Source organism: Tursiops truncatus, chromosome 3, assembly GCF_011762595.2.
Source record: "Tursiops truncatus isolate mTurTru1 chromosome 3, mTurTru1.mat.Y, whole genome shotgun sequence".
In the NCBI taxonomy this organism is placed as follows: Eukaryota; Metazoa; Chordata; class Mammalia; order Artiodactyla; family Delphinidae; genus Tursiops; species Tursiops truncatus.
The window spans coordinates 115,079,310-115,106,397 of record NC_047036.1 but is presented as its reverse complement, the minus strand read 5'-3'; the positions used below and the strand labels follow the sequence as shown (position 1 = coordinate 115,106,397).

At 38.9% G+C, this 27,088-nt stretch overlaps 1 protein-coding gene across 4 annotated transcripts in view; it reads right to left on the bottom strand.

Annotated features, from left to right (window-relative positions):
• Positions 1-27,088, bottom strand: part of KDM3B (lysine demethylase 3B) — a 59,128-nt gene that overhangs the window by 27,654 nt on the left and 4,386 nt on the right. For 3 of the 4 annotated variants that reach the window (XM_073802575.1, XM_019924492.3, XM_019924491.3), the window contains exons 2-8: positions 18,292-18,459; positions 15,383-15,496; positions 12,594-12,699; positions 10,891-11,015; positions 8,705-8,779; positions 5,402-6,001; positions 573-1,809 (exon numbers count right to left, since the gene is read on the bottom strand). In XM_073802575.1, coding sequence (XP_073658676.1) covers positions 573-1,809; positions 5,402-6,001; positions 8,705-8,779; positions 10,891-11,015; positions 12,594-12,699; positions 15,383-15,496; positions 18,292-18,459 — 2,425 coding nt within the window. The remainder of the gene's footprint in view (positions 1-572; positions 1,810-5,401; positions 6,002-8,704; positions 8,780-10,890; positions 11,016-12,593; positions 12,700-15,382; positions 15,497-18,291; positions 18,460-27,088) is intronic. The other variant, XM_019924493.3, reaches the window with a different exon arrangement.

The window sequence follows — 27,088 nt, the reverse complement described above, 5'->3', positions numbered from 1 at the left end:
AGGGCTTCCCTGGTGGCGCAGTGGTCGAGAGTCCACCTGCTGATGCAGGGGACACGGGTTCGTGCCCCGGTCCGGGAAGATCCCACATGCTGCGGAGCGGCTGGGCCCGTGAGCCATGGGCCACTGAGCCTGCCTGTCCGGAGCCTGTGGTCCGCAACGCGAGAGGGCCACAAGAGTGAGAGGCCCGCGTACCACAAAAAAAAAAAAAAAAAGGCTGCGATGTGAGAATGAAGACTAGTACTGAGTAACTTGCCTAAGTAAATAAAAGAGGAAGGGCCAAAGGCAAGAGAAATACACAAGAAAAGAGTTCCTGACCAAAAATAACAGACTATCAAGACTTTTTGGGATTATCATTACACAGGACACATACCCCTCTTACAGTACTGGTATAGATCAATCCTGCCCTGAACCAGAAGGTCTGATGAGGGGCCCCTACTATGCCCTTTTGACTATGTAATTCTATGAGATTATAGAACTTTCCATCAAAGAGAGGGCCTCTGCTGCCCAAGAGCACAACAAGCATTTAAAGCTAGTGCCAGAGCCAAGCCCACGTATAAGCCCAGCAGGATCACCTTTCAAGGGGGCAGTCCGAGGCCGGCCTTTGGGGGCCTGCTTCCCTTTGCCTTTTCCCAGCAGCAGCTCAGCACTGCGCTCCCCATTGGGGCCCAGCTTCCCCATCAGGTGCTCCGGAATCCCCTTTAGGCCGGTCTTGGCTTGCAGCTGCTCCTCAGAGTCGCTCAAATCTGACAGGTCGCTATTGGTACTGGAGTCCGAGTCTTGTCTGCAAGCCAAGCTTCGCTCATCCAGTGAGAACCTTTTCACAGCTTCAAAAGGAGCTTTGTTCTCCTGTGAAAAATCTGCTGGGGAGGACAGAAAGCTGCCTGAGTGTCTGCCAAAGACGTTACTAAAGGTTTTAAGGAGAGGATTGTCCTGCTGCCCAGGCCCCACAGTTGGTCTCTCCTCTGTGGGGCTAGAGGATAGAGTAGGCATCTCAATGGGCTGGGTGAGGCTGCTGGTGGGTGAACTGGACCGGCCATTCCCCATGGCAGAGAGGCTTGGCCCCCCAGTGGTAAGAGCTGAGCCCAGAACACCAGACACCAGTTTGGAGGAGTCAGTTGTGATGAAAAGGGTCTTCTTCTTTGCTAAAGATGCTGAATCTGTAGAGGAGTGAGACTCGGGCCAGCTGGGTGCTGCCTTGGAGGTGACAGTGGTAGCAGAGGAAGAGCTACCTGATGCCTGAGATGCAAAGCTGCTGAAAGGGCTATGTTCAACTTTCTCCACAAATGCCAAGAAAGGGTTAGGAGGCTCTTCTCGGGACAGTTTAGGGGGCTGTAAAAATAGATTTTCATGACTGTCTGGGGTGCGGGCATTTAGGAGGCTCCGTGGGAAGGCTGGCGTGAGGGTGGGCATGGACTCTGCAGGCACTTTCCGATCCACAGAGCTTCCAGCCTTAGAGCCTGATTTACTGTCTGCTCCAAGAGCGGATCTTCCTTTACATAGGCTCTCAAGGCTTTGTTTGAATGAGTCTCGACTGGAGGAATCATCAGCCAAACTCTCTGAAACAGTAGTGAAGTAGTTACTGGTGGGTAAAGTTTGGGACATGCATTGAAAAAACAAGTTTTTGGAGAGATCAGAGTCTTTCTGAGACTCTGGTGCAGAGCTACAGCCAAAAGAGAAGCCCAAAGGTTTGTTCTCTGTAGCTAGAACCCCATTGGACTGGCTCCTTCCACTTCCAAAAGTCAAAGCTTGTGATGAACTCGGGAGAGATGCTCCAAATCCAGAAGAGGCCAGAACAGAATTTCTTGAATTCTGAAAAGAGAGAAGATAGCCTGAGTTAGTGATGCTGGCTTCTCTTGACAATCTTAAGATATCTTCTTGGACCTAGGCCAACATTTCCTGTGGGTCAATCAACTTTTCTCTCCTACAATTCCAGGAAAACTGTTCTTATACCTATATTTCACCAGGGAAGAAAACTGCCACAGACAGCACAGGGGGATCTTTAGCAAGGTAAGCTAGAGATGGCAGGATGAATGATATCCTGCCATTCCCTTGGTTGTTAGCCAACTGGTTGTCAGAGCACTTGGAGGCTGTGTAGGCTTCTAAGTATCTATTTAGAAATGAAGACTCCACCAGGAACTGAAGAAAAGGGCTCCCCAATGGACATCAGCTTTTACTCTGAAATATAGTGAAATATTACTAGTGACCCTGTAATATTCATCTATCTCAAAGACCTTAGGGGCTATGGTTAAAGTTTCAGTTTATTTAAGCCATTGCAAATTGCCCATCTTACAAAAGCGACTTCAGCCCTATGACAAGCCCACTGTACACTAAGGAAAAGTATTTTCTTTATTAGTCTGAAACTCACCAAGATGGACCCTTTTGGAATTTGGCCATTTATTTTTATTTATGGGTCCAAGTCAACCTAAAAGTTGAAGTATCTGTTTCAATTAAAGTTAGACCTAAAGGTGCTAAATTAAAGAAGGCACACCAGTTACTGAACCCTTCTGTTATCATTAGGATCTAACAAGTCTCCAAAGTGGAAAACTGTAGACACTGATACACCCACCAAATAAAAGCATTCAGCATAACAAATTGGAGAATGAAAAAACACTTTCTTTTTTTTGATACCTTAAAAATGCTAACTTCTGCATTTGAATAAAGAAGGATGTATACATAAAGAAGGGTTAGAATCACTTTCATATGGTATATTACACACCCATATATGTGCGTAATACAGAGAAATATCCACAGGTAGGTATGAGCACTTATGTAATACTTGGAAATAAAAATTATTCCATGACTGCTTAATGGATATGGAGTTTCTTTTTGGGGAGAAGAAAATTTCTTTAACTAGATAGTGGTGATGGTTGCATAACAGTGTGAATGTATAATGCCACAGTACTGTATACTTCAAATGGTGTGAGTGGTAAATTTTATGTTATGTGTTACTTTACCATAATTTAAAAAAATTTATGCCAGATAAATGAAAGGGTGTTGTTAAAAAAAGGCGGGGGGCTTCCCTGGTGGCGCAGTGGTTAAGAATCCGCCTGCAAATGCAGGGGACACGGGTTCGAGTCCTGGTCCAGGAAGATCCCACATGCCGCAGAGCAACTAAGCCTGTGTGCCACAACTACTGAGCCTGCGCGCCACAACTACTGAGCCTGCATGCCTAGAGCCCGTGATCCGCAACAAGAGAAGCCACCGCCATGAGAAGCCCATGCACCGCAACAAAGAGTAGCCCCTGCTCGCCACAACTAAAGAAAGCCAGAGAGTAGCAACGAAGACCCAACGCAGCCAAAAATAAAATAAAATAAATAAATTTATAAAAAAGGTGGGGCGAGTTTCAATATATTTAAGGTTTCCTTTAAATACGCAAGAGGAGTCTACATTAGGACTTTCTTTGGGGTGGCAAAGAGGCATGAGAACCAGGCAGACCACCTGTGGCTTGCCTCCAGCTGACATCTGCTACAGAGACTGCTTCAGTGCATTTAACAGTCAAAAACTTAGTTCATTCTTCTTTTCCTTCCCACTAACTGGCAACCAGACTTAAACTCCTCCAAATAAAGAGAATAGACAGACACAGCACTGATGCTATGCTGTTGTTTCACTGCCAGAATTTGGCCAGGAGCCTTGACACCTGCATGACTGCAAGGAATAAGCATAAGGATCTCAGGTTTCACTACTAAAGTTACTCTTTAAAAATAAATACACACATGAATGAAAAATAATTTGGATGGTCTTTCATTTTCTTCAAATGATTAAATTTCAAATCCTCTTCTTATAAGAAAGTGATGACAAACTGATTTTAACACACGTTTTAGGGAAAGAAGTTTCCTGGAGGGCTGTGTCCCCATTTCATGATGGAAATACCCATTTCTGTACTTTTAAATCATATTCCAAGAGAATACCTAGGCTAACACATTAGCAAAGTTACAGATACAGTCACAGAAATTTCTCAAACCTGTTTGGAAAATGCCCTTTGATCCACATTTCATTTATTCAGCTTTGCCACTCCAAGAACAACAGCATTCAGTGGATCTCTTCTTGCAGAGTGTAGTATTTGGTCTATTTTGTAATCCTCATTTACATCTACTCTGCCTTTGACATGGATTTGATTTTAATCAACTAGCTAGTTGGGGATCTGGTAATGCTGGAATGCTGGCAAACTAACAGAGAACAAAACATGAAGAGTGCGAAATTTGCATTTACAGGCCTTCTCTTCTGCCTGGGCACTTCACCTCCCTCCCCAACCCTGCACACTAGAGATTAACAAACTGCATTTGCTAGGGAGGGGAAGAAGTCAGATGAAATGTATATGCCATGTTTTATATGGCACTGTTATACACTGTTATAAAATGATTCCATTTTAGGATGTGAGCTCCGTCAAGCAGGATTTCAATTCTTTGTTTATAATATACAGTACTTAGCACACAGTAGTTTCCCATACATAATTTTAAAAAAAATTAGTATTTTATTTGTATTTCATATTCCAGCTTGAATTAACAGCCAGTTTGAAAAAAATATGACTAGCATCATAAATCATACTTTGGTGACCAAAATAAGAACCAAAAGACTATAACTGATTTTGACACTCTTTCAAATTTGACTGGGGAGCCAACGTGATGTTAACTTGTATTTAACAAAAGTTCCTTTTCAGCAACAATACATGCATGTAAGATAAAGAACATAGTAAACTAGATACTACTGTGATTAATTCCATCAAAATTTCCAGGTAAGGCTTACAAGATTAATTTAGGGGAAAAAACACCCAACCTTCCATGGTCATATCAAATCAAAGAAAGCAGCCCAGCCTCAAAGGAAAATATATGAAATGATGAAATAATTCCATCAAAATTTCCAGGTAAGACTTAAAAGATTAACTTAGGGGGAAGAAAAAACCAACCTTCCATGGTCATATGAAATCAAAGAAAGCAGCCCAGTCTCAAAGGAAAATATATAAAATGATGAACTGAAAACAGGGGTTTGGGTAATAGTAGCTTTCACATAGCCTTAATTACAGTGTTCACTGTTGCCAACACTATAATTCATTAACCTTGCCTCTCATAGGCCTGGTTGAGGCTCAACCACTACATGAACTAAATAGATAACTGAATTAAAAAGATTCCCCATTAGATCTATTTTAACAACTCATTAAATTGGGCTGTATAATCAGTTTTTGATCAGCCCAATTGTTCAGGTGACTTTTAAGAGCTGATAAAGTTTTAAAGATATATGCATTTGCCCAACGAGCAGTAAAGGACTATCCACAGAATACAATTTAAGCACATCTCAGAAATACTCCTTCCCTGTGGCATTTGAGATGCTTTTTTAATGTGTTAAGAACAAAGTAGGGTGAAAGAGTGAACCCAAATCTTGCAAATCTGCCCCTGAAACAACTCACCTCTCCTGGGGCCTGCGACCAGCTGCCTTTCTGTTTTTCCGGCCCAGTCCCTGCTGCAAGGCCAGTGTCTGAGATCCTCACCGTGGTTGGGGTGGAGCTGGCGGTAGTGACCACAGCTGCTGAAGCCACCATACCCTGGCCAACTTGTTCCAGTGTTTTTCCTGCCTCTTTATTTTCGGCTCCACCCACCTCTGGGGCCAAAGGTGTCTGACCTGTGGCTGTAGAATATGGAGTGAAAGGTACAGGTGTGTCCCCACCTATGGGCTCATCCTGCACCACCAGAGTCCTGCCGTTTTCTTTGGTGTAAGTGGCAAAGCGAATGTTGCGGTTAATCTGGGGGACAAATGTAGTCGGTGGCTGCTTGGCTCTCTGATCCAGCCCTGGCTCTCCACTGGCATTCCCTCCTTTCCAGGGCCCTCGGCTTGCCTCACCTCCATCGCTCCCATTACTGTCTACTTCACCCCTGTCTCCTTTTAATTTCTTTGATGCAGGGTCACACCCAGAGTCCGAAGCACTTTTCCTCCTCCGGCCATCTTTCCCCTCTATGCTCTCTCTCTTCTTCTTTCCTTTGGAAGATTTTACTGCTTTTAACGTACCCCCCTACAAAACAAAATTCAAAAAAGATTTATTACAAGGGACTTTCCATCCTGTGAAAACCATAAACCATTAGCTCTTTCCCATCTCTAGAAGCAGACAATCAAAGCAGGTACAGATTGCCAAATTCCAATGCCAGCTCTAAGACATCCCCTTTTGTTAAAAAGCTCCAATCTTCCTGTGATTCAATTTATGCACACATATTCAAGATAATGGTTACTAAGAAGTTAACTCACTTGGCAAACCTTCCCTTAAATAAAATCCACTACTTCCTCAACTGGACTTTTTTTAGGATTTTAAAAATTTGTGGAATTTCTTTTACAAAATAGACTGCTAGGCTGGGAACTTATTTGCCTCTTGATGAAAAACAAAATCTGCTTTACTTTTATATTTATCTCCTTGTTTGACAGAAACTGGCATTTCAACTATTGAAAAATAAAATCTCTTCTATCCAGAAGTCATTAAAAACTGGTGACAACTTAACAATAGGAAAACCATGAGTCTGTGACCAGAGCAAAAGTGAGCCCAACAGAAACAAGTCTGAATTGCTCTTATGGACACTATAAAGACACAAACAATCTCCAGAGCTTATTTCAAAGCATTAGACAGGGAAAAGCTAAAAAGGCAGGCTACCATAACCAAACAACCAAATCTCTTAGCTCTTCCAGTAATTTTAGCCTATCACATGAAATCTTATTTGTGCCTTATTTGAGAGGTCAGACAACTTTAAAAGACACAGAATTAAAAGGGGGCAATTCCTATCTCTGAATAAAAACTCTTTCCCTGAGAAGGACAAGAGGACAGGGGCTTGGGACAGAGCTAACATTCTCTCAAGCAACTTATATCTGGAACAGTCTTAGATTGGTATCCCATCATGAAGCAAGTTTTCATTTTAGCTTCATTTAGCTAACTTTCAGACAGTTTTATTCAGATAACACGTTGGGGTGGCAATAAGCTAGAGACATAGTTATTTGGCCATTATTATTTACCAACTTGATTACTCTAGTCTTACTGCCTTTAAATACTTATAGATTCTTTGTGCAGATCTATCTTTGTTGTAATCATTATTATAGCTGTTATAACTGAAATTTTTTCAAATTTTACATTTCTTCTTGCCAGTTCTAGTTTTTTTTTTCTTCTTTTTTTTTGCTGCCTTCATTTCTGTCTTTTCTCCCTTAATTTCCTTCTACAAACCTTAAACAAAGCTCAAGATTTATTTGTTTCTCCCATGCCTTTGGTAATATTAATCTAAGTTTCTAAATCTTTCGTTCAAGAACTGTTTCTGTTTGTTAAGAATTGCTTTCAAAAAAAAAAAAAAGAATTGCTTTCATGTGATCCTTTTAAAACCTTTTTACCCTTTCTTCAACCTCCATCATCACCCAGTTTTCAGTGCTGTGAAGTACGGAAGTACAATCAGTGAAATCTCTCCTTTCTTTCTTGCTCACTCTTTTAAGGAGATGAGGTAACCATGGATCTCTAAGAAGGGTTACTGCAAAACTTGGCAGAACTGTCAATAATTGTACTTTGCTAGCTAAGAAGATAGTCACATCATGGCAAAGCTGAGAAGGGAAGAATCAACATCTGTTGCTGAAAACCACAGATCTCACCTTTAACTCATTTGGCCAACTTACAGAGCCTGGCTCAGAGCAATCTCCCTGATCAACAATTTACATGTATGCCCTACTTACAGTGAGCTACTCACATGTGAGTAGAAAGACTAGGACACTGAGACCAGTACTCTCTAGCTATACCTGGGCAGCTAAACAGTACCTGACATATAATAGGTGCTTAAAGAATGAATGAAATAAAGAAGGAAATAAAAGAGGGACCCAATATGGCATCAAAATAACAAGTGTTTTTCAGCCACGTAAACACAGTCAAGAGACTTATCCTATTTGTAATAATATAATATGTAGTAAAGAACTATTAAATGTAACCCTGATTCTTCTTTTCCTACCCTAATCTTGTTTTATCAAGCCAAAAATGACTGGATAAAGAAGATGAGGAAGAACTGTATACTCAGCAGGAGTAGCCAAGAGAGCAATACTACGCAGGTGCTAAAAGACTATAAGGAATATATGGACAGAAGGCTGTCCAAGTCAATGTCCTACTGAAGGAAACTCATACAGGATTCCTTGATTGGTTCAGGCACTGATATATAATGTATCTTTTTATGGGTTATGTTAATTCTCAATGAACCAAGAGTTGGCCTGATTCACAGTAATTATGGAGTAATCCACTGTGTGCTGAGCACTGAACTACACACCAGTTTGATTTGACTCTTCTTGGGATATGGAATTTCAGATTTCCTTGGAGCTCACTACCACCTAATGGAAAGAAAAAGAGGATGTAGCTTCTCCTCCATTTCTTATTACTGGGTAGGTCATGAATATTTCTACTGCTTATTACAGCTTTGTCTACTGTATCTTTCAAATATATCTGTCCTGAAAAAATGTAAGAAAAAAATAGGCCATGGATTTTAAAACAGCTAGGCAACATAGCCATGATGAAAAGGGTTTGCTCAGACTAGGTCTCTTTCTTGAGATTATCCTCCCTCAACTGGACAAGACCGTGGAGAGAGCAAGAAATGTACAGTGGTCAGAGATGAAACCCAAAGGGTATCCGTGGATAACACACACATAAGGAAGTCTATGTAACAAGATAACGCAAGCTCATGAGTCTGCTCAGAGACTCAGTTCATTACTGTACCTCGCTCTGAGGCGCTGAATTATCCATCAGCATCACATGGATCAGTCTGGGATCTACGGACTTGATCTCACCACTCTACAGTAGGAGCGGGATAGAAGAAAATATGAAAAAAGGAAGAAAAAGATTTAATGCCTTGTCCACCAAAGACATAATTATGTATTTTTCTAATCTATGTAATTATCTCTATTTGTTTCTACTCCCCTGCTAGAATGAAAGCTCCATGAACAGGGATCTCTACTATGTCATTCACTGCCAGAATAACAACATCTGAAACAAGGTCTAGAATATGGTAATCACTCAAATATTTGTTAAACGAATGAATAAAAAAATTTCATTCAATGCCCAAGTGCCCCTTTTAGGGATATGAATTTCAAATTCTGCAACTCTAAAACCTTCCTATTCTGAAATTAAAAAAACAAAAAACCTTCAGAACCAGTAATCATTAAAAGCACCACTCTACTATTAAAAAACAAAAGGTTTTGGGAGGGGCCAATTTGACAGACATCGTCAGATTTAATGTGCATATTCTTTGACCTAGCAATTACACACTTAGGAATTTGTTCCAATAAATAATGTGAAACAGTATACAATGATATATGCCCAAGGATATTCACTGCAGCATTATTCGTATTAGTGAAAATAATACAAATTATTTAAACGTCCATCAATTTTAAATTAAATTAGTTATGATACATCCATTCAGTGAATAGTATGCATCTATTTTAAAAGGACAAAGTATTGATAGATTTCTATATATATTTACACACAAAGATGCTGACAATCTAAAATTAAGTAAAAAAGGTAAATCAAAGAACTATATGTATCATATGATCCCATTTGTTAAAAAAGTATGATTTATATAGCTATCTCCTAAATGGACAATATATAAATATCATACACACACACACACACACACACACACACACACAAGATATTTGGAAGCATATGGAATATACACCAAACTGTTAATGGTGATTACCACTGTGGAGAGTAACATTTGCCTAGGGGAAGGGATGGCTTTCAATATCTATTTTATATATATGTGTATCATTTGAAATTTGTAAATGAGGATTGAATAATTTAATAAATAAAATTCAATAAAGAAATAACTAAAATCATTTATGTTTACATTACATGTGACTGCTGAGGGCAAGTCTGAAACCAATTCAAAGATATCATAAATACATACGTGTTTGCCTCAAAATACTCTGCTATTGTTTTTGTTTTTGGCTGCACTGTACAGCACGTGGGATCTCAGTTCCCCAACCGGGGATCAAACCTGCACCCCCTGCAGTGGAAGCAGTCTTAACCACTGCACCATCAGGGAAGTCCCCAAATATTCTTGTTGTTTTGAGAGACAATTCTCCAGGTAGCTCTAGATGTTATGTTTTTTTCTATTTATTGCTTTAGAAACAATTCATTTTTCAGTATCTAAGGGGGAGTGGCATAAGTATTATAGAAGCAAATGCTAACTGATTAGATTTTTAAATACTAAGCCTTCTGAATATGATAAAATAATGATAATACCACTTCACATTTGTATACCCTTTCATAGAATTCAAAGCACTTTCAAATACATTATCTTAGTTCCCAAAAAATATGCTGTGAGGTCAGGGGGTGGTTACCTAATTAACTCTAATTTACAAATGAGAACACTGAGGTTAAGAAAGTTGAACAGTCTTTCTCAAGGTGATAGAATCAATAAGTGATAAAACCAGGGGGGACTTCCCTGGTGGCACAGTGGTTAAGAATCCGCCTGCCAATGCAGGGGACACACGTTCAATCCCTGGTCCGGGAAGATCCCACGTGCCACAGAGCCAGTAAGCCCGTGTGCCACAGCTACTGAGTCTGCGCTCTAGATCCCGCGATCCACAACTACTGAGCCTGAGTGCCACGACTACTGAAGCCTGCACGCCTACAGCCCGTGCCCCGCAACGAGAGAAGCCACGGCAACGAGAAGCTCACATACTGCAACGAAGAGTAGCCCCCGCTCACTGCAACTAGAGAAAGCCCATGCGCAGCAACGAAGACCCAACGCAGCCAAAAATAAATTAAAAAAAAAAAAACAGTGACAAAGCCAGAGATGGAACCCAAGTCTTCTTACATGTAATGAAGTGCTCCCTTTTCCTACACCACCCTGGGTAAGGGGATGGATGGACCTCAGACAAAATAACACAGAGCCTCACCTCAGTTACAGACACCTCCATAAGACGGGTGATGGAGTCTTGATGGCTTACAACACCACAGAGCCAACTTTCTTCTCCCTCTGGCTGGTATACTTTGACCCTGTGACCTTGAACGCTGTAGGGACCTAAAGGAGAGATTAGTCAGTATTGAGTATTTTTGGCTAAGCTGTATTTCATGATTGTTTCTAAAAACAGAAAGAAAATTATATAGTGTAAATACTTGGCACTTTTAATCTTCTTGTATGGAGTTGAATAAATGAGCAATTTCAGATTTACCATACACAGCAATTTAAAAACAAAACATAGTTTTTCCCAGAGACTTTTGTAAATTGTTTATTTGGAGATTTCTTAGAATGTCCCAGGCCTCCGATTCTACCTTATCTCAATCTTCCAATTCTAGAAAGTAATACAGGGAAGAGAAAAGAAACTTACAAATCAAAAACTATAGGTAATGTGAAAATCTACTCAGATCTATCTGACATATACATTAAAAAAGTGGGAGGCCAGTAAGTTGAATGTACTATTTTGTTATGTTACCATAGGAATGATATATAACCATTTACACTTTGCTATCTGACTTTCATTACAGTAGGTGGAGAGTTCAATTTATGAGGTCTCCAGCCTCTGCACTAATAATAGTCTGAACAAATATAGCACCTGTCTTCCTAGGAACACAGAGTTTCAAAGATATTACTTTAGCAGCAGGTAATGTTACCCTGCAATTTCAACTGGCCCTCCAAGAAGGACAGTTTCTCTCTCCTACATATCTTATACATTTGAGACTAGATAGCTAAATCACTGCTTATTTTAAATTATTATCTTTCAGAGCTACAATTAAGCTTAAATTTTCTATACATACTCATAAACATCTCTACCTCTCATTCTGTCCACTTGATTTTTTTCTCTCTGCTATTTTTCCTCACATTCTTTCCTCTTCCATACCTTTCCTTGATTATTAAACATCATTTTACCCTGATACTTTCCTTTCCCAAAGAGGCAAGTTTTCTTACCTTTACCTATTTAGATTTAGTTTGACAAAAGAGAACCAAGGATCCTATTTCATTGAAAAGCATGATTATCACGAGGGTCAGAAAGGACGTAGAGTAGATGTACAACACGAAGGGAAGGATAAATGAGGCAACAGTCTACCTTTTGCGTAGAATCTTGGGCAAAATCTGTATGTGAACTGAAAAAGCTAATAAAAGCTAGTAATTCTTTTTTGTTTTCATTCTTAAAAATTTACATGCTGTTAATGTGAATGAGTCTGTGGACACCTTCCTTTATGAACATACCTTACACTCTAAGTTGTTATTTGTTGTTGTTAACAGTCTTTAGAGCATACCTTATAGACAGTAATGCTCAACAAGGGCAGAGACTTTCCAGTTCATGGTTATATCCTCAGTACCTTAACACTGTGTCTAGTACGAGGTTAGTACTTAATAAATATTTAAGAAATGAAAAAAAGAAAGACAAAATTGCATATTACGAAATGTAATACAAAAGGAAATAGTGGTCTGAGTGAGATCTTGTTTTTCCAATCTATTCTAGAGATCTAGCTAACTGGAGTTACTCTTGACACCACCCACAAAAAGAAGACAAGCACAAATGTTGAGAGTTGCATGGTGTCCCCCCCATTCTATCACTTTCAACACTGACCATACACCTGATTCAGAATTCAGGGACAGAGGACCACCTGTTCTTACCTCGGCTAAATATCTCTTGCAGCTTTTGGTCACTGATCAAAGCATTAACTGTTTCTCTCAGAGCAGCATGTTCCAAAAGAATCTGGTTTTGGCTATCTGTTCCCATCTGATAAAGATAAAAGAAGAAAAAACGGAATATTGAAGTAAGTACCAATAATATCTAACCAGAAGAGAAAAATTATACCCCTGAGGAGCTCTACATCAGCATTTGCCAGAGAATGTTCCATAGAAACCTAGTCTCACAAGATGCTCTACAAAAGTTAAGGATGCTAGGGGAATTCCCTAGTGGTCCAGTGGTTAGGACTCCAAGCTCTCACTGCTAAGGGCCCAGGTTTGATCCCCAGGTAGGGAACAAAAGTCCCACAAGCCAAGTGGTGTGGGCCCCCCCAAAAAAGTTAAGGATGCTAGGATCATTTAGGTTTAGGAAATATTATACCCCCATTGAACAAGGTGGGGGGGGGGGGTTAGGGACACCAACTGCTTCCCCACCCCATGCAGTCAAAAATCTGCATATAACTTTTTAAAAAAAAAATATTTTCCCGACGTTTATTGGTTCTACCAGTTTGTGGTTTGCCTTTGTGTTTTCTTTTCTTTTTTAATAAATTTATTTATTTATTTATTTTTGGCTGCATTGGGTCTTCGTTGCTGCACGCGGGATTTCTCTAGTTGTGGCGAGCGGGGCTACTCTTCGTTGCTGTGTGCGGGCTTCTCATTGCAGTGGCTTCTCTTGTTGCAGAGCACCGGCTCAAGGCGCGCAGGCTTCAGTAGTTGTGGCTCGTAGGCTCTAGAGCGCAGGCTCAGTACTTGTGGCACATGAGCTTAGATGCTCTGCGGCATGTGGGATCTTCCCGGATCAGGGATTGAACCCGCGTCCCCTGCACTGGCAGGTGGATTCTTAACCACTGCGCCACCAGGGAAGTCCTGTATTTATTGATACCCTAAGTTTATGATGTCTGTTTACAAGATGAATCATCTGTCAGTACACTACATCAAGACTGCCTCATATAATACAAAACACTAGATGTTATAAGTATTAGTAACACTAGATATCAAAAATGAAAAGATAATGTGAAAAAAATTCGTATTAATTTATAGGTACTGTATTTACTGAAAAAAATCCACATATAAGTGGACCCGTGTAGTTCAAATCCGTGTTGTTCAAGGGTCAACTGCATACTATATCTTTCTACATACGACAGTATATTAAAGGCTCTGAGAAGACATGTAGGAAAAAAACATGTTTAGGTCAGCGTTTCTAAACTTATTTGACCACAAAACATTTTATTCCATGTAAATCTTTTTGTTTATTTTGATACTTATCCGACATTCACTGAGTGCCTATTCATATAAGCACTAGGATTACGAGATGAATAAAGCAAGATTGATGAGAGGGTGTGAGGCCTAATGAGGGAGGAAGACATATCAACAACAAAAAAATCATTAATATTACACAGAACACAGTTCAGGAAATACTGCTCTTGGCTGCCTCAATAAGACAGCAAAACTCTTGGAAGTCTCCTAATTTTTTTTTTTTTTTTTTTGCGGTATGCGGGCCTCTCACTGTTGTGGCCTCTCCCACTGTGGAGCACAGGCTCCGGACATGCAGGCTCAGTGGCCATGGCTCACAGGCCTAGCCTCTCCGCGGCATGTGGAATCCTCCCGGACCGGGGCACGACCCGTGTCCCCTGCATTGGCAGGCGGACTCTCAACCACTGCGCCACCAGGGAAGCCCGGAAGTCTCCTAATTTTTAACCTTCAGACAGTAACCCTTACAAGTGAGAAATAAATATTGTCCTCCATAAATTCTGAAACGCTAACTCAGACACTAGTTTGTTTAAACTACTAACTTATCCCTTTTTTTGTAACTAAAAATATACCTAAGCTCTTCAATATTTAATGTTGCTTGGAACCAGCCCAAATTCCCAGCTTCCCTGCCACAGACCTAAGTATAGGACCTCTTAGACTCAAGTTATAGAAGCAGCCACCTCTGGGAAGCCATCTCTTCTGAGGAAACCCTTAGAGTTGTGGTCTTAAGTGGTTTCAGGGTTGGGTGGGGGTGTGTAGAGGAGGAAAGAAGCCTCAGCTACCAAATATACTTTTCAAGAGAGCAAAGAAACTTTAAAAGGTACATGGAATTACTGGGAGGAAGAACTTGATTCAATGTTAAAAGAAAAGGGGACAATATAATTAATTGACTTATACTGCCACCTGTGCAGACTGATGATAGCCAGACCAATACATTTGACCTCTGAGATAATCATGGGGTGTTCTGTGGGCCCCTCAACCCAGCCTTTCCAAGATTAAACTGATGTTTTATCCTCCCTAAAATGTTGCTTTTTCTATTATTCCATCTCTTTGAAAGCATACACCATCAACTGTGGCATCCATGGAATTGTTTTACTCCATTGTTCTCATCTGGGCTGATTTTGCCCCCTCTGGAACAACTGGCAGTGTTGGGAAACATTTCTGCCTATCACAACTCAGTGCTGGCATCTAGTAGGTAGAGGCCAGGGATGCTGTTAGACATCAAACAATACACAGGATAGCCCCCTATGAAAAAGAATACTGACCAAAAATGTCAATATCGTTGAGGCTGAGAAACCTTGGTTGAGACTGTTGAGAAATAATATTAAAATTTTAATCTAAGATTCCCACCATTCTCTGTAATTTTATAACGATATTAAAAATATTATCTGAAATAAAAAAGGAGGGTAAGCACCCTATTTATAATCAACAGAGAAATTAGCAAGGAGAGAAATAAGTTTAGGACTAGACCAAGTGTTAAGTACCTGGAACAAATGCAACCCATTAGCATCTGACAGGAAACGAAGCTCTCGATCCAGAAGGTATTCAACTGGAACCACAGAACCCAAACCGAGTTTATCTACTAGGGGAGTGAAAGTCTGTGAAGTACAATGACAAGAAATTGATTAGAACTTGGAAAAGGAAATAAATAACAATTCAACTGAATATCTAACTGCAGAGAAAATATCCATTATTAATGTATCTTTCACCCCAGTAAATATAGATAAGCTAAAGCATAAGTCCTCAGAGACATTCCCAACCTAGCATCTGCCCCTCAAATAATCATATGAAGCCAACCAGAGCATAAAGTCAGTTCAATACTCTTATTTACAGCTAAAAAGGACAAGAAGAACGGGAAATTCCTCATTCTCTCTAGCGATCTGACTAATCTTGTCAGGCTCCAAGAGGGCTAAATTACAGTAAGTTTCCAGAATGAAGAGTCACACCATTATCATCTCTGGAACTTCTGAAACCTTAATGAGATTTCTAAAATGATCAGTGGTATAAATATGCATGGGCAAATTCACATTACTGTTTCGTAAATAAACTGCCTACTAAAGTCACCCAGGGACCCAGATCCATTTGAGCTTCTTCTAAAAGTTCAACTAGAAAGTGGTCTTAAAAACAAATGAAAAAAGACAGTTCAGTAAGTGATGATATGTATAATCAATAGGTTAAGAAGTTTTGTTTTGAATATTATTTAATTTGGTTAATAACAGGAGAATTAGATTTTTTTAAAAAATCTATTTATGCCTACACTTTGCTAAAAGAACAGATAGAAACAAATGGATACTCTCAGAATTAAATTTTACAGCACTATTTTGTCTGACTTCAGAAAACAAAACTTAATAATTAAAAAAAACAACAACAAAAAACTTTAGGGAATTCCCTGGTGGTCCAGTGGTTAAGACTCCATACTTTCTTTGCTGTGGGCCTAGGTTCAATCCCTGGTCGGGGAACTAAGATCCCACAAGCCATGCTACATAACCAACAAAAGCAAAAATAAACAAGTGGGACTACCTCAAACTTAAAAGTTTCTACAAGGCAAAAAAATGATCAACAAAATGAAAATGCAACATAAGGAATGGGAGAAAATATGTGCAAATCATATATTTGATAAAAGGTTAATATTCAAAATATATCAAAAAAAACCTCAAAAAAAAAAAAACAAAAAAAAAAAACCTCATACAACTCAAGAGCCAAAACTCCCCACAAATATCCCCAGCTGACAGCCAGCAAGGAGACTGGAACTGAATTCTGCCATAAACATGGGAGGTTAGAAGAGGACTACCTACTATAGATGAGAACATAGCATTGCAAACACCAATTTTTGCCTTGCAAGATTCTGAGCTAAGAAGTAGGACACAAAGTGTCTGTACTTCTAACTTACCCAATTAATAAATGGGTATTAATTTAAAATGCTAAAAACAAAACAACCCCCCCCACAAATAATCTGATTTAAAAATGGGCAAATCACCTGAATAGACATTTTTCCAAACATAGATGAATGGCCAACAGGTACATGAAAAGGGGCTCAACTGCACTAATCATCAGGGAAATGCAAATCAAAACCACAATGAGTAATCACCTCACACCTATTAGAATGGCTATTATCAAAGACAAAGATGACAAGTGCTGGCAAGGATGTAGAGAGGGGGAACTCCTGTGCACCATCAGTAGGAATGTAAATTGGTGCAGCTACTATGGAAAACAGTATGGAGGTTCCCCCCCAAATTAAAAATAGAACTACCATATGATTCAACAACCCTGCTTCTGGGTATTTATCCAAAGGAAATGAAATCATATCTTGAAGAGATATCTGCAACCCCATGTTCACTGCAGCAGTATTTACAATAGCGATGACATGGAAACAACCTAAGTGTCCAGTGATGGATGAATGGATAAAGAAAATGTGGTGTACACACACACACACACACACACACACACGAATATTATACACAATGAAATATTACTGAGCCACAAAAAAGGAGGAAATCCTGCTATTTACAACAACAGCTGAATCTCCAGGGCATTATGCTAAGTGAAATAAGTCAGAGAAAGACAAATATGGTCTGATTTCAATTACATGTGGAATCCAAAACAACTGAAATCAGACATAGAGAATATACTGGTGGTTGCCAGGGGTGGGGGAAGTGGGGGAAATGGATGAAGGTAGTCAAAGGATATAAACTGCAATAATAAGATGAGTAAGCTGTGGGGAGCTAACGTATAGCATGGTGACTATAGTTAATAATGCTGTACTGTATACTTGGAAGTTGCTAAGAGAGCAAATCTTAAAAGTTCTTACCACATATGTGTTGTGAGAAGCAAATTAGATAATATGTAGGAAAGTACTCTATAAAACAGTGAGATTATTATACCTTATTGAGATTATTAAAGTGTTCTGCAAAGTTAAAAAAAAAAAGTTCTTACCACATACACAAAAACCTATGTGAGACAATGGATGTGTTAATTAACTTTATTGTGACAATCATTTCACTATATATAAAAAATCATCACATTGTACACAAACTTACAAAATGTTATATATGTCAATTCTATCTCAAAAAAGCTGGAAAAAAATAAAATAGTTTCTATGGAAAAAAAAGACTTTAAGGATTACAAACATTGTTTCATTACATAACTATGAGAAAAGAAAAGGTAAAAAATTATTTAGAAACAAAGTATCAAATATTATCTAATACAAAAAGTATGGGAAGACACAGGAGAAAAGATCTCTCCCAGTTTTTGCTCTGGTAACTTCAGAATCAAAGTGTGTTAAGGACAAAGCCCTGGGAGTTTTGGGAATTCTAAAGAGTTCAGCTATTGGGTAAATACCATATAGAATAGGAATAAAGCCCAAATATGTTCCTAGCTAATAAAAGTCACTCACCAGGGCTGGCCATTGTGCAATTGAGACTCGAGTGCCCTGGACAAGGACTGGGTCCTTCCGGGGTGCCCATACTAGAGACCCTTCCAGCAAAAGTACAATAACTTCTTCAGCATGAACTTTAACCCAGGAGTGTTGCTTCCAGCTACAGCCATCAAATTCTACAAAGATCTGGAAAAAGAGATAAAAAGCCATCTTGAGGTCACATTTGGAAAAATCCCACACTATAATATAAAAACAAACACAAACCCCCTGTTTTGAAAAACTGACTAGGTAAAATTCTACTACCTTGTTTTTAAGTTCTTTTAATGGATTTCAGTAAAAACCAATCTTACTTCAGAGCCAGGAAGTTGGTCTCATCCTCACTCGGAAAAGAGCGTACAGATTTAAGGGGGCGTGAGTTATCTACAGTTAGTAATTTCTAGCTGTGATCCTACTGAGATTTACAACTCTTAGTTTCCAATTCACATCTAAGCACACTAGCTGGGGGCTTACTATGTATAAGGCACTATGCTAGGTTCAGGAATACAGAGGGGAATCTAGCACACTTCCTGGTTTCAAGGAGCTCACAGTCTAACAGGTAGGAAGAGAAATTTTTTATACTTCTACTGAAAATGACTGTGAACTTTTTTTTTTTTTTTTTTTTTGCGGTACGTGGGCCTCTCACTGTTGCGGCCTCTCCCGTTGCAGAGCACAGGCTCCTGACGCACAGGTTCAGTGGCCACAGCTCACGGGCCCAGCTGCTCCGCGGCATGTGGGATCTTCCTGGACCGGGGCATGAACTCGTGTCCCCTGCATCGGCAGGCAGACTCTCAACCACTGCGCCACCAGAGAAGCCCGACTGTGAACTTTTAAAATTAATTTTTAATAGGTTATATATACACGGTACACAATGCAAAAGGATAAACAATTAAAAAAAAAAAAAAAACTCCCAGTCCCAAGTGTGGATTTTTAAAGTACCACTGACTGCCAGGAGTGATCTCTTATCTGCTAGCAGAGGCACACCGTTGTCACAATGCTTTGCTTCCTCCCAGAAAAGATACTCCACCTTTTCAGATATACTTAAGTAGAATCTTTAAAGAGTTTTTGAAAGCAATTCATATTAAATGAAACTACATTTTTCTAATAAATAGTATACTTAGGTTTAACTTTTCCATATAAATTCTGACATTGGAGCATGTTCTACACAGCAATAAAAGCAATACATAGGCATATAGGTATCAATATTTAGAACAGATATATCTAGTGCCTAAAATATAGCTGGTTACAAAATAAAGGCTGGAGTATTTATATCCCACTTCATTTTCAAAGAATTTTAGTTGGCTTTTGGGAAACATATACAATAAGATGCTAAAATATCAATTAAAAAACCAGGGCTAAGCAAACTACAACTACAATTGTTGTAACAATTGTTAAAGTGTAAAAAGAGGGAAAACTTAAGCAGGCAATAGGGATCTATACAGCTGTATGACTGAGTGACATATGATGAATGATTGATTGATTGATTGACTGACTTGGCTCTGAGCTTCCTAAAGGCCAATCTGAAAATGGAGAGGTCAGTGGCATATTCATCACTGGCAAAAAGTAGAACACAAACCAGTTTCTCAGAGAAGCAACACTTTTCCAACTACTTGGCTCTACAAGAAATTTCTCACATGACACTCCCTAAGGCAGCAATGAGTGATGTAGGACAACATCAGAATCCCCACAGCAGTCATTCCCAACTAGGAATCACAGAGTTACCAGGAATATCTTAAGTACTAAGGGTACAAAGCATTTCCTGTAGACTAAATACTAGAGGTCTGGTACATGTGTCACCATCATTTTTCAAATATATGTAGATCATATAATGAATAAAGTTCAAATCCATTAGAATTGTTACTGAAGTCACAACAACTTTTGTCAGTATATTAGTTCCCATCCAGTCAAGCTAAAAATTAGAGTTACAACTATATGAAAATTTACGATACTTATACTTGAAAAGTGTGGAACCACTCAGTAGCCTAGCATTAGGCTTAATCTCTTCACAGGTAATAAATACTTGTGAATTGAAGTGCACTGCTGGAAAAGCTATTCCAGAAATTAAATTCATTATACAAAGCTCCAGTTTTATTATTTATATTATAACAATATTTTATTATTTATAATATACCAAGTAACCTTCATTTCTACTTAAAAAAAAAAAATGATGGGAAAATAAGGCTCAGAAAGGGGAAGCATGATTTTACTGCAATACCTTTAACATGTGAACGGGAAAGAACATTAAACTGCAATACATTTAACGTATGAATGGGCTCACTCATATATTCACATATGTTCTAGGGGAATCAAACACAACTTTAAGTAACTTACTGATAACTGGAAAAAGATGTATTCAAACTTACATTTAAGTGCAGACTCAGGCACCAGGAAAGGTAGTAATGGACAGAGCTTGGGGATTATGTTCCGGGAGGCTTGGATTTCAGTCTTAGCCCCACCCTCTACTAATCACAAAACTTGAGCAAATCACTCTCCCCTCCTCAAGTCTTGGTTTCCTCCCTTGTGATAAGACACACCTGTCTTACTTACCCTCAGAGTGGTTGTGAAGATTAAATAAAGTAATGGATTCAAAAGCACTTTGGTCAACTGCAAAGCACTACTTGGGCAATAACATGCCATAAGATAAACAGAAATAAAATAAAGTATAGGGGGTGTTCAGAGGCAGGAGAGATCACTTCAGGTGTGCAAAGGGACTGATATGGGCTGAGGTTAAGGGAAAAAAAAAGTCCCAGTCAAGTTCTAGGATGGCCAGGAGCTATAATACACTGGGGAAGGAGTGGGAAATGAGACTAAAAAGACTAAGAGTCAATGTGGAAGACCCCGAATACTGGGATAAAATTTGGGTTCATCCAGCTGCCAATGGGAGATGTGTGTATGTGTGTGTGTGGGTGTGTATATGTGCAATTGCCATTAAAAGGTTTCTGACTGAGGTCAAAATTGAACAAAACAGTTGGTTTTAGGACAACTCAGCTACTCAGTGGATGTAGATGGTTTAGAGTTGGGGGTGGGGTGGGGAACAGGGGGTGTTCTTACATGACCTAGAGTGGGAGCAGTGAGACTAGGAAGGAAGTTACTAGTGCTTGTGAGAATCGATGAGTCCTATCATCAAGCATGATGATTGGCTGGATATAAGGGTAAGGAAAAATTGAAAAATGACTTGGATTTTGAACCCGAGACTAGGAGAACAGTGGTCCCATTACTGTTCAGTGGTGCCATAACTGATGTCTGGAGGAGGCAATAGCTGAAAGACAGACAAGACCTTGCAAGCCATGAAAAGGAGCAGAGACTGTTGAAGCCCCAGGCGGAGTCTGACCCTGAGTGACACAGTACTCTACTGGGCATTACTTAGAAAACCGGAGGTTGAGGCTTCATGGTGCCTGACAGCTAGGTGCCATGCTATAGTTCTAATCTGCCAACCACTTTAAAAATCAACATACGAGGGCTTCCCTGGTGGCACAGTGGTTGGGAGTCCGCCTGCCGATGCGGGGGGCGCGGGTTCATGCCCCGATCCGGAAGGGTCCCGCATGCCGCGGAGCGGCAGTGCCCGTGAGCCACGGCCGCCGGGCCTGTGCTCCGCGGTGGGAGAGGCCACAGCGGTGAGAGGCCCGCGTAACGCAAAAAAAAAAAAAAAAAAATCAACATACGAGTCACAAAATTCTAAGTCATACCAACACACAAATATAAGAACACACTAAAAAAATCACTGTACGAAAGCTGTAACGATTTTAATTCTTTGTAGATAAGAACTTGAACATTTAAAAAGTTAATATTCAGGAATCCTATCATCACACATCTGAAAACACCATGGAAAAGCTGAAATATTTGAAAGTCATATTTCACCTAATTTAAGGGCAATTATTTCCTAACCTGCCTGGGCAAAGGAATAAAGTGTTGAACTTGACAACCACAGTGCTATATGTTCTAGGATCAAGCAACAGCTCTAGGCTAATAATACAAATATGTTTTGAGAGCAATACGGAATATGGATATATGTAAACATGTTCTACCAGCATTAAGGCTTGTTTCTGGCCCTAGCACTGTGCTTCACCTCCTAGCTAGAGATGGAGGGAGTTAGAACATATAAGGTGAAGAATCATTTCAGGTCAAAGCACACAGAACATGAACTCTTAAAATGGTAGTGGCCAGGTCACAGGACAGAAAGAAGGGATATAAACTAACAAAAATCAATGGTGGTGGTTGGACTGAGTTAGAGATGGCCAAGGCAGGTTGATAATCTGGACAGAACAGAACTAAAACTTTGAGTTGATTTTTTTTTAAGTCTTTTAAAAATTTCTACTATTAGAGTAAAAGCAGCAAATACTACTATACATTGTACAGCTAGAACCCAAGGACTAGATGTGTAAAATATTTCCTTAGTTAAGAAGAGTTAGCGGTAAAACTCCTGCTTTCATTTCAAAATCTCTTTTATGGTCTATATGTGATGTACATTCATTTGAGTGACATTAAAATGAAATAAAATTTTAAAAAAATCAAATAAGTTAACCTAAGTTTGAAAAAAATCAAATGATAGTAATCTGAGTAATATAGACCTCCATGTTTATCACATAATCATGTAATAATCAGTTTGGATTCTGGTTCTCCCTAAGGCCATTCTTACTACAATTAATAAAATTATTCATTTATTCACTCACTCAACAAAAATAGAACGCTTCAAAAATATATGTGTGTGCGCACGTGTACGGCACTTGCCAGGGCTAAGGGTATCAAGGTGAATAAGGAAGCACTCAGCAGGAGGGAATAAAACCCTAGATGAGCCAACAGAGGTATAGAAATTATTAAAGAGTTATGTAATAAGGGCAATAATAAAGACTGAACACGCTAGAGAAGGCGTCTGCCATGGTAAACTAGAAAGGTTTCACAGAAGAGGTAGTAGTATACAAGCTGCATCTCAAAGGACAAACTATATTCTTCTGGCAGAGAAGGGAGAGAAAGACTTTCCAGCAGGTGCAAAGGCAGAGAAACTAAGAGCAGACTGAGTGTTCTAGAGAAGGATTAGGATAGGAGAGGTAATAGTATTTTAGCCTTACCAGTAAATGTTCCTTCTTTTTTGTTTTTAAACATATTATTTATATAATAACTTTTTTTTTTAAAGGAAAGAATTAACTTTGGGATCAGTTGGAAGGGAACTCATAGAGGCAAGAAACTGCAGGCAGGGAGACCAATTATAAAGTGATAAAAACCCAGGTAAAAGATGTAAAAGGCCTAAACCAATAAGACTGTGTAAATGAAAAACATATTTGAGAAATTAGAGATAAAAATAACAGGATATGGTGATGATTGTGAGAGGGTAAGGAAAATGGAAGACTAACTTCCAAGGTTCCCAAATTTTCTTTTCCAGTTTTTCTAACTACATTCTAAACAAAATATGAACTCTGTTACAAATGATATTACAAAACTGGTACATCTTGACAGCCACAGTGGGGAATGATGCATGTCTAGAACACTGCTGTTTTCAAGCAAAAAATAATTTTCCCTCTATGGTTCCTTTGATCAAGAGAGAGATTTCTAACAATTAATCCCATTTTTTTCCCCTACTTTCTAACAACCTCAATAAATTAAATGTTAAGTACTTGAGTACCACAGGAATAACCTGAATAAAAACTCAAGCATATAGATATATATGCTCTTAGGGGTAGAGGTATCACAAAGATCTGGATTTGCATCCCAACATCCCTTATCTGTGTAACTGGGAGCAGGTTACTTTAGCCTCTTTGAGCCTTACTTCCTTTGCCTATTAATACGGACAGTAAGTACCTCAAAGAATTATGGCAGGATTAAACGAAATAAAGTAAAATGCCTAGCAGATCTTGGGCTCCTGATAAACATGCATTCCGTAAGCAAACTCATACTACTGGTCAAAATATAAACTGGTATGACTTAAAAGAAAAAAAAATTGTCATATATCAAGAATCTTAAATATGTGTATACTCTGTGTTTCCATAATACCACTCCTGGCAATAATCCTAGGAAATCACCCTAAAAACAGAAAAGGCTTTATTCACAAAAAACGGTCATCAATGAATTATTAATAAAGCTTAAAATCTGAAGCAATTTCAATATCCAATGAAAGAAGAACAATTAAATAAATTATCCAGGTTAAATAAATTATAAGATTTTCTTAGAGAGAATTGTTTCCCTTTCAGGTACGAAAGCACCTGAAGCACATGTTATCTGTGGAAAATACAGAAAAGCACAAAGAAAATTAAAATCACCTATAATACCAAAGTTTTTGGTAATATAGGAAAATAATTGCCACATTAAGTGAAAAGCAAAACTCAGAACTGAAAATACAGTACGAATTCAACTTTTAGCAATTCTAAAAAAAGATTAGAATATGTATCAAAACATAGCAGTTTTTAATGGGTTATGACACTATAGGGGCTATTTTTTTTACTTATATTTTTATTAAAATAATTTCTACATTTTGTATACTAGGCGTGTATTACTTGAGAATCAGAAAAACAAAACATCTAATGCTTCTAATCCAGCAACTCAGATTTAAATCACAAAAACCAATGGACAATGTACTTTGGATGGGGGTCCCAAATATAAATCCAAACATGTAAAGAAAAAAATTGGTAGTCGATATCAGTAAAAATATACAAAAGAAAAAACCTTAAAGATCAAGTATAAATACCTTATAACTGGGGGCCACAGAGTAGAAAATCCATAATAAATCAGAAGTGAAAATTAACCTAATACTGACTTCTAAATATGCTATTTCTTAAGATAAGGTGGTCAGAGAAGGATTGTAAAATAATAGTAAAAAATGCATGTGTTCCCTGTTCTTGATGAACTTAGAATCTAGTAGGGGAGATAAGCTATATACCTTGTTATGTATCTATATAAAAAAAAAACTGTGATAAATATTCCAAAAGAGGTATCCACAAAGTGATAAAGGAGCAAAGCAAAAAACACTCTGGGGATTTAGAAAGGCTTTATAAAGGTGAAAGAACCTAGAATGGACAGGCTTTCTTTTCTCTTTATAGGATTTCAATGGATGACAAAATCAAAAGCAAAGTGTAAAGGCGGAATAAAACAATGGAAGCCAGAAAGTACTAGGAAAGCAGAGGATCACCAAATCAGGACTGCTCACTGTAAATATTCTTTTGGCAACACCCTACTTTCCTTGTCTGATTCTGTGCATGACAAGGATCTGTCTTATCTGTAATTTGGTCTCTTGAGGAGACCAGGAGGGGGTTCTGTGCAGATCTCTGGATAGGTTTATCTCCTACTGTAGGTTAATAACCTTACATGTGGATTTACAAATCAGTCTCCAGTTTGGTTAGTGGGAATCAGTCCCCTAGAGCCTGATTACCCGTGAAGTCACATAAAAAACCCCCAGAACTCCTGCCTTTGTAAAACTGAGAGAGTTAGCAGTATGAGTCACTACTAAACAATCAGGCAGGTTTTACCCAACTACAGAACAAGGGTAAAAGATACTTTGGCAGTAGGGATAGTGGGGTGGGGAGGGCTTAAAAACCACCAACCTGTCAAAGGCAGCGGAAAACTGAGAAGCAGCAACAGGTGTTGTGTCCCCCAGGCCTTGTGGAAGCAAAGCCTACAGGAACCCATTCCAGCTGTTGCTGAGAAAATCACTAACAGAAAACACCATGTTACTTACAGGAGCAACTAAGCCCGTGGGCCACAACTACTGAGCCTGCGCTCTAGAGCCCACGAGCCACAACTACTGAGCCCTTGTGCTGCAACTACTGAAGCCCTCGCGCCTAGAGCCTGTGCTCCCCAACAAGAGATGCCACCGCAACGAGAAGCCCATGCACCACAAGGAAGAGTAGCCCCCACTCGCTGCAGCTAGAGAAAGCCCGCGCGCAGCAACGAAGACCCAACACAGCCATAAATGAATGAATGAATGAATGAATGAGTGAATAAATGAACTAGGCAAGTGATTACTAAAGGAGGGAATGAGCCCTTGGCAGGTGGGGAGTTAGTGAAACAACTCTAAGAAACAAATGCATAAATTAACAAGAAAAATCTGATTGTGTAGTAAAGGGAGAGGCTGCTGGACAAAATGACCAGTGTACAGTGTGATCACTGGTGGACATATGGTATAGTCTTGAAACAAAGAGAATGTAAAGACAATAAGATAGAGGTATTAAAAATTACATGCACATATAAAATAAGACAAACTTTAGAAAACAACTATATGAAGCACTTGAGTGCCTAAAAACCTCAACAGTGGCTCAATGTTTCAAAAATAGACCTCCTGCTGTAAGAGGAGAGTGCAGGTGAAAAGCGTGAGTAGAGGACCTCACACTTAAACGTTATATATTCTTTTGTACAATCTCATTTTTATTTAAAGTTCTCTAAACCACACACTGATCCACAAAACATATTCTATTGACTTTAATAAACAGTATATGATACTATAATATTATTCAGATTTTTATTTAATTTTGGAATTATATGCAAGAAAAGGACACTTAAGGATAATCATTAAAAGCCATAATCTCCTATTTCAATTAGGGCTTAAATTCTGTGTTTGAACACAGGTTGAGAATAAATTATATTGGATTGTACACTGGAAACCTGACTATAATTATTACATTATATAGAAACAAAGTAGAGAGGTATTTTAAAGTCCACCTAATCTGAAACAAAGAAGAAACATTGGAGGAGGAGGTTAAAAAAAAAAAGGCGGGTAGGCTTCCACTCCTCTTAGAAGACTCCCAGATGGAAGAAACATGGTACTAGCCTGGATACTGCCACAATTATTACATTA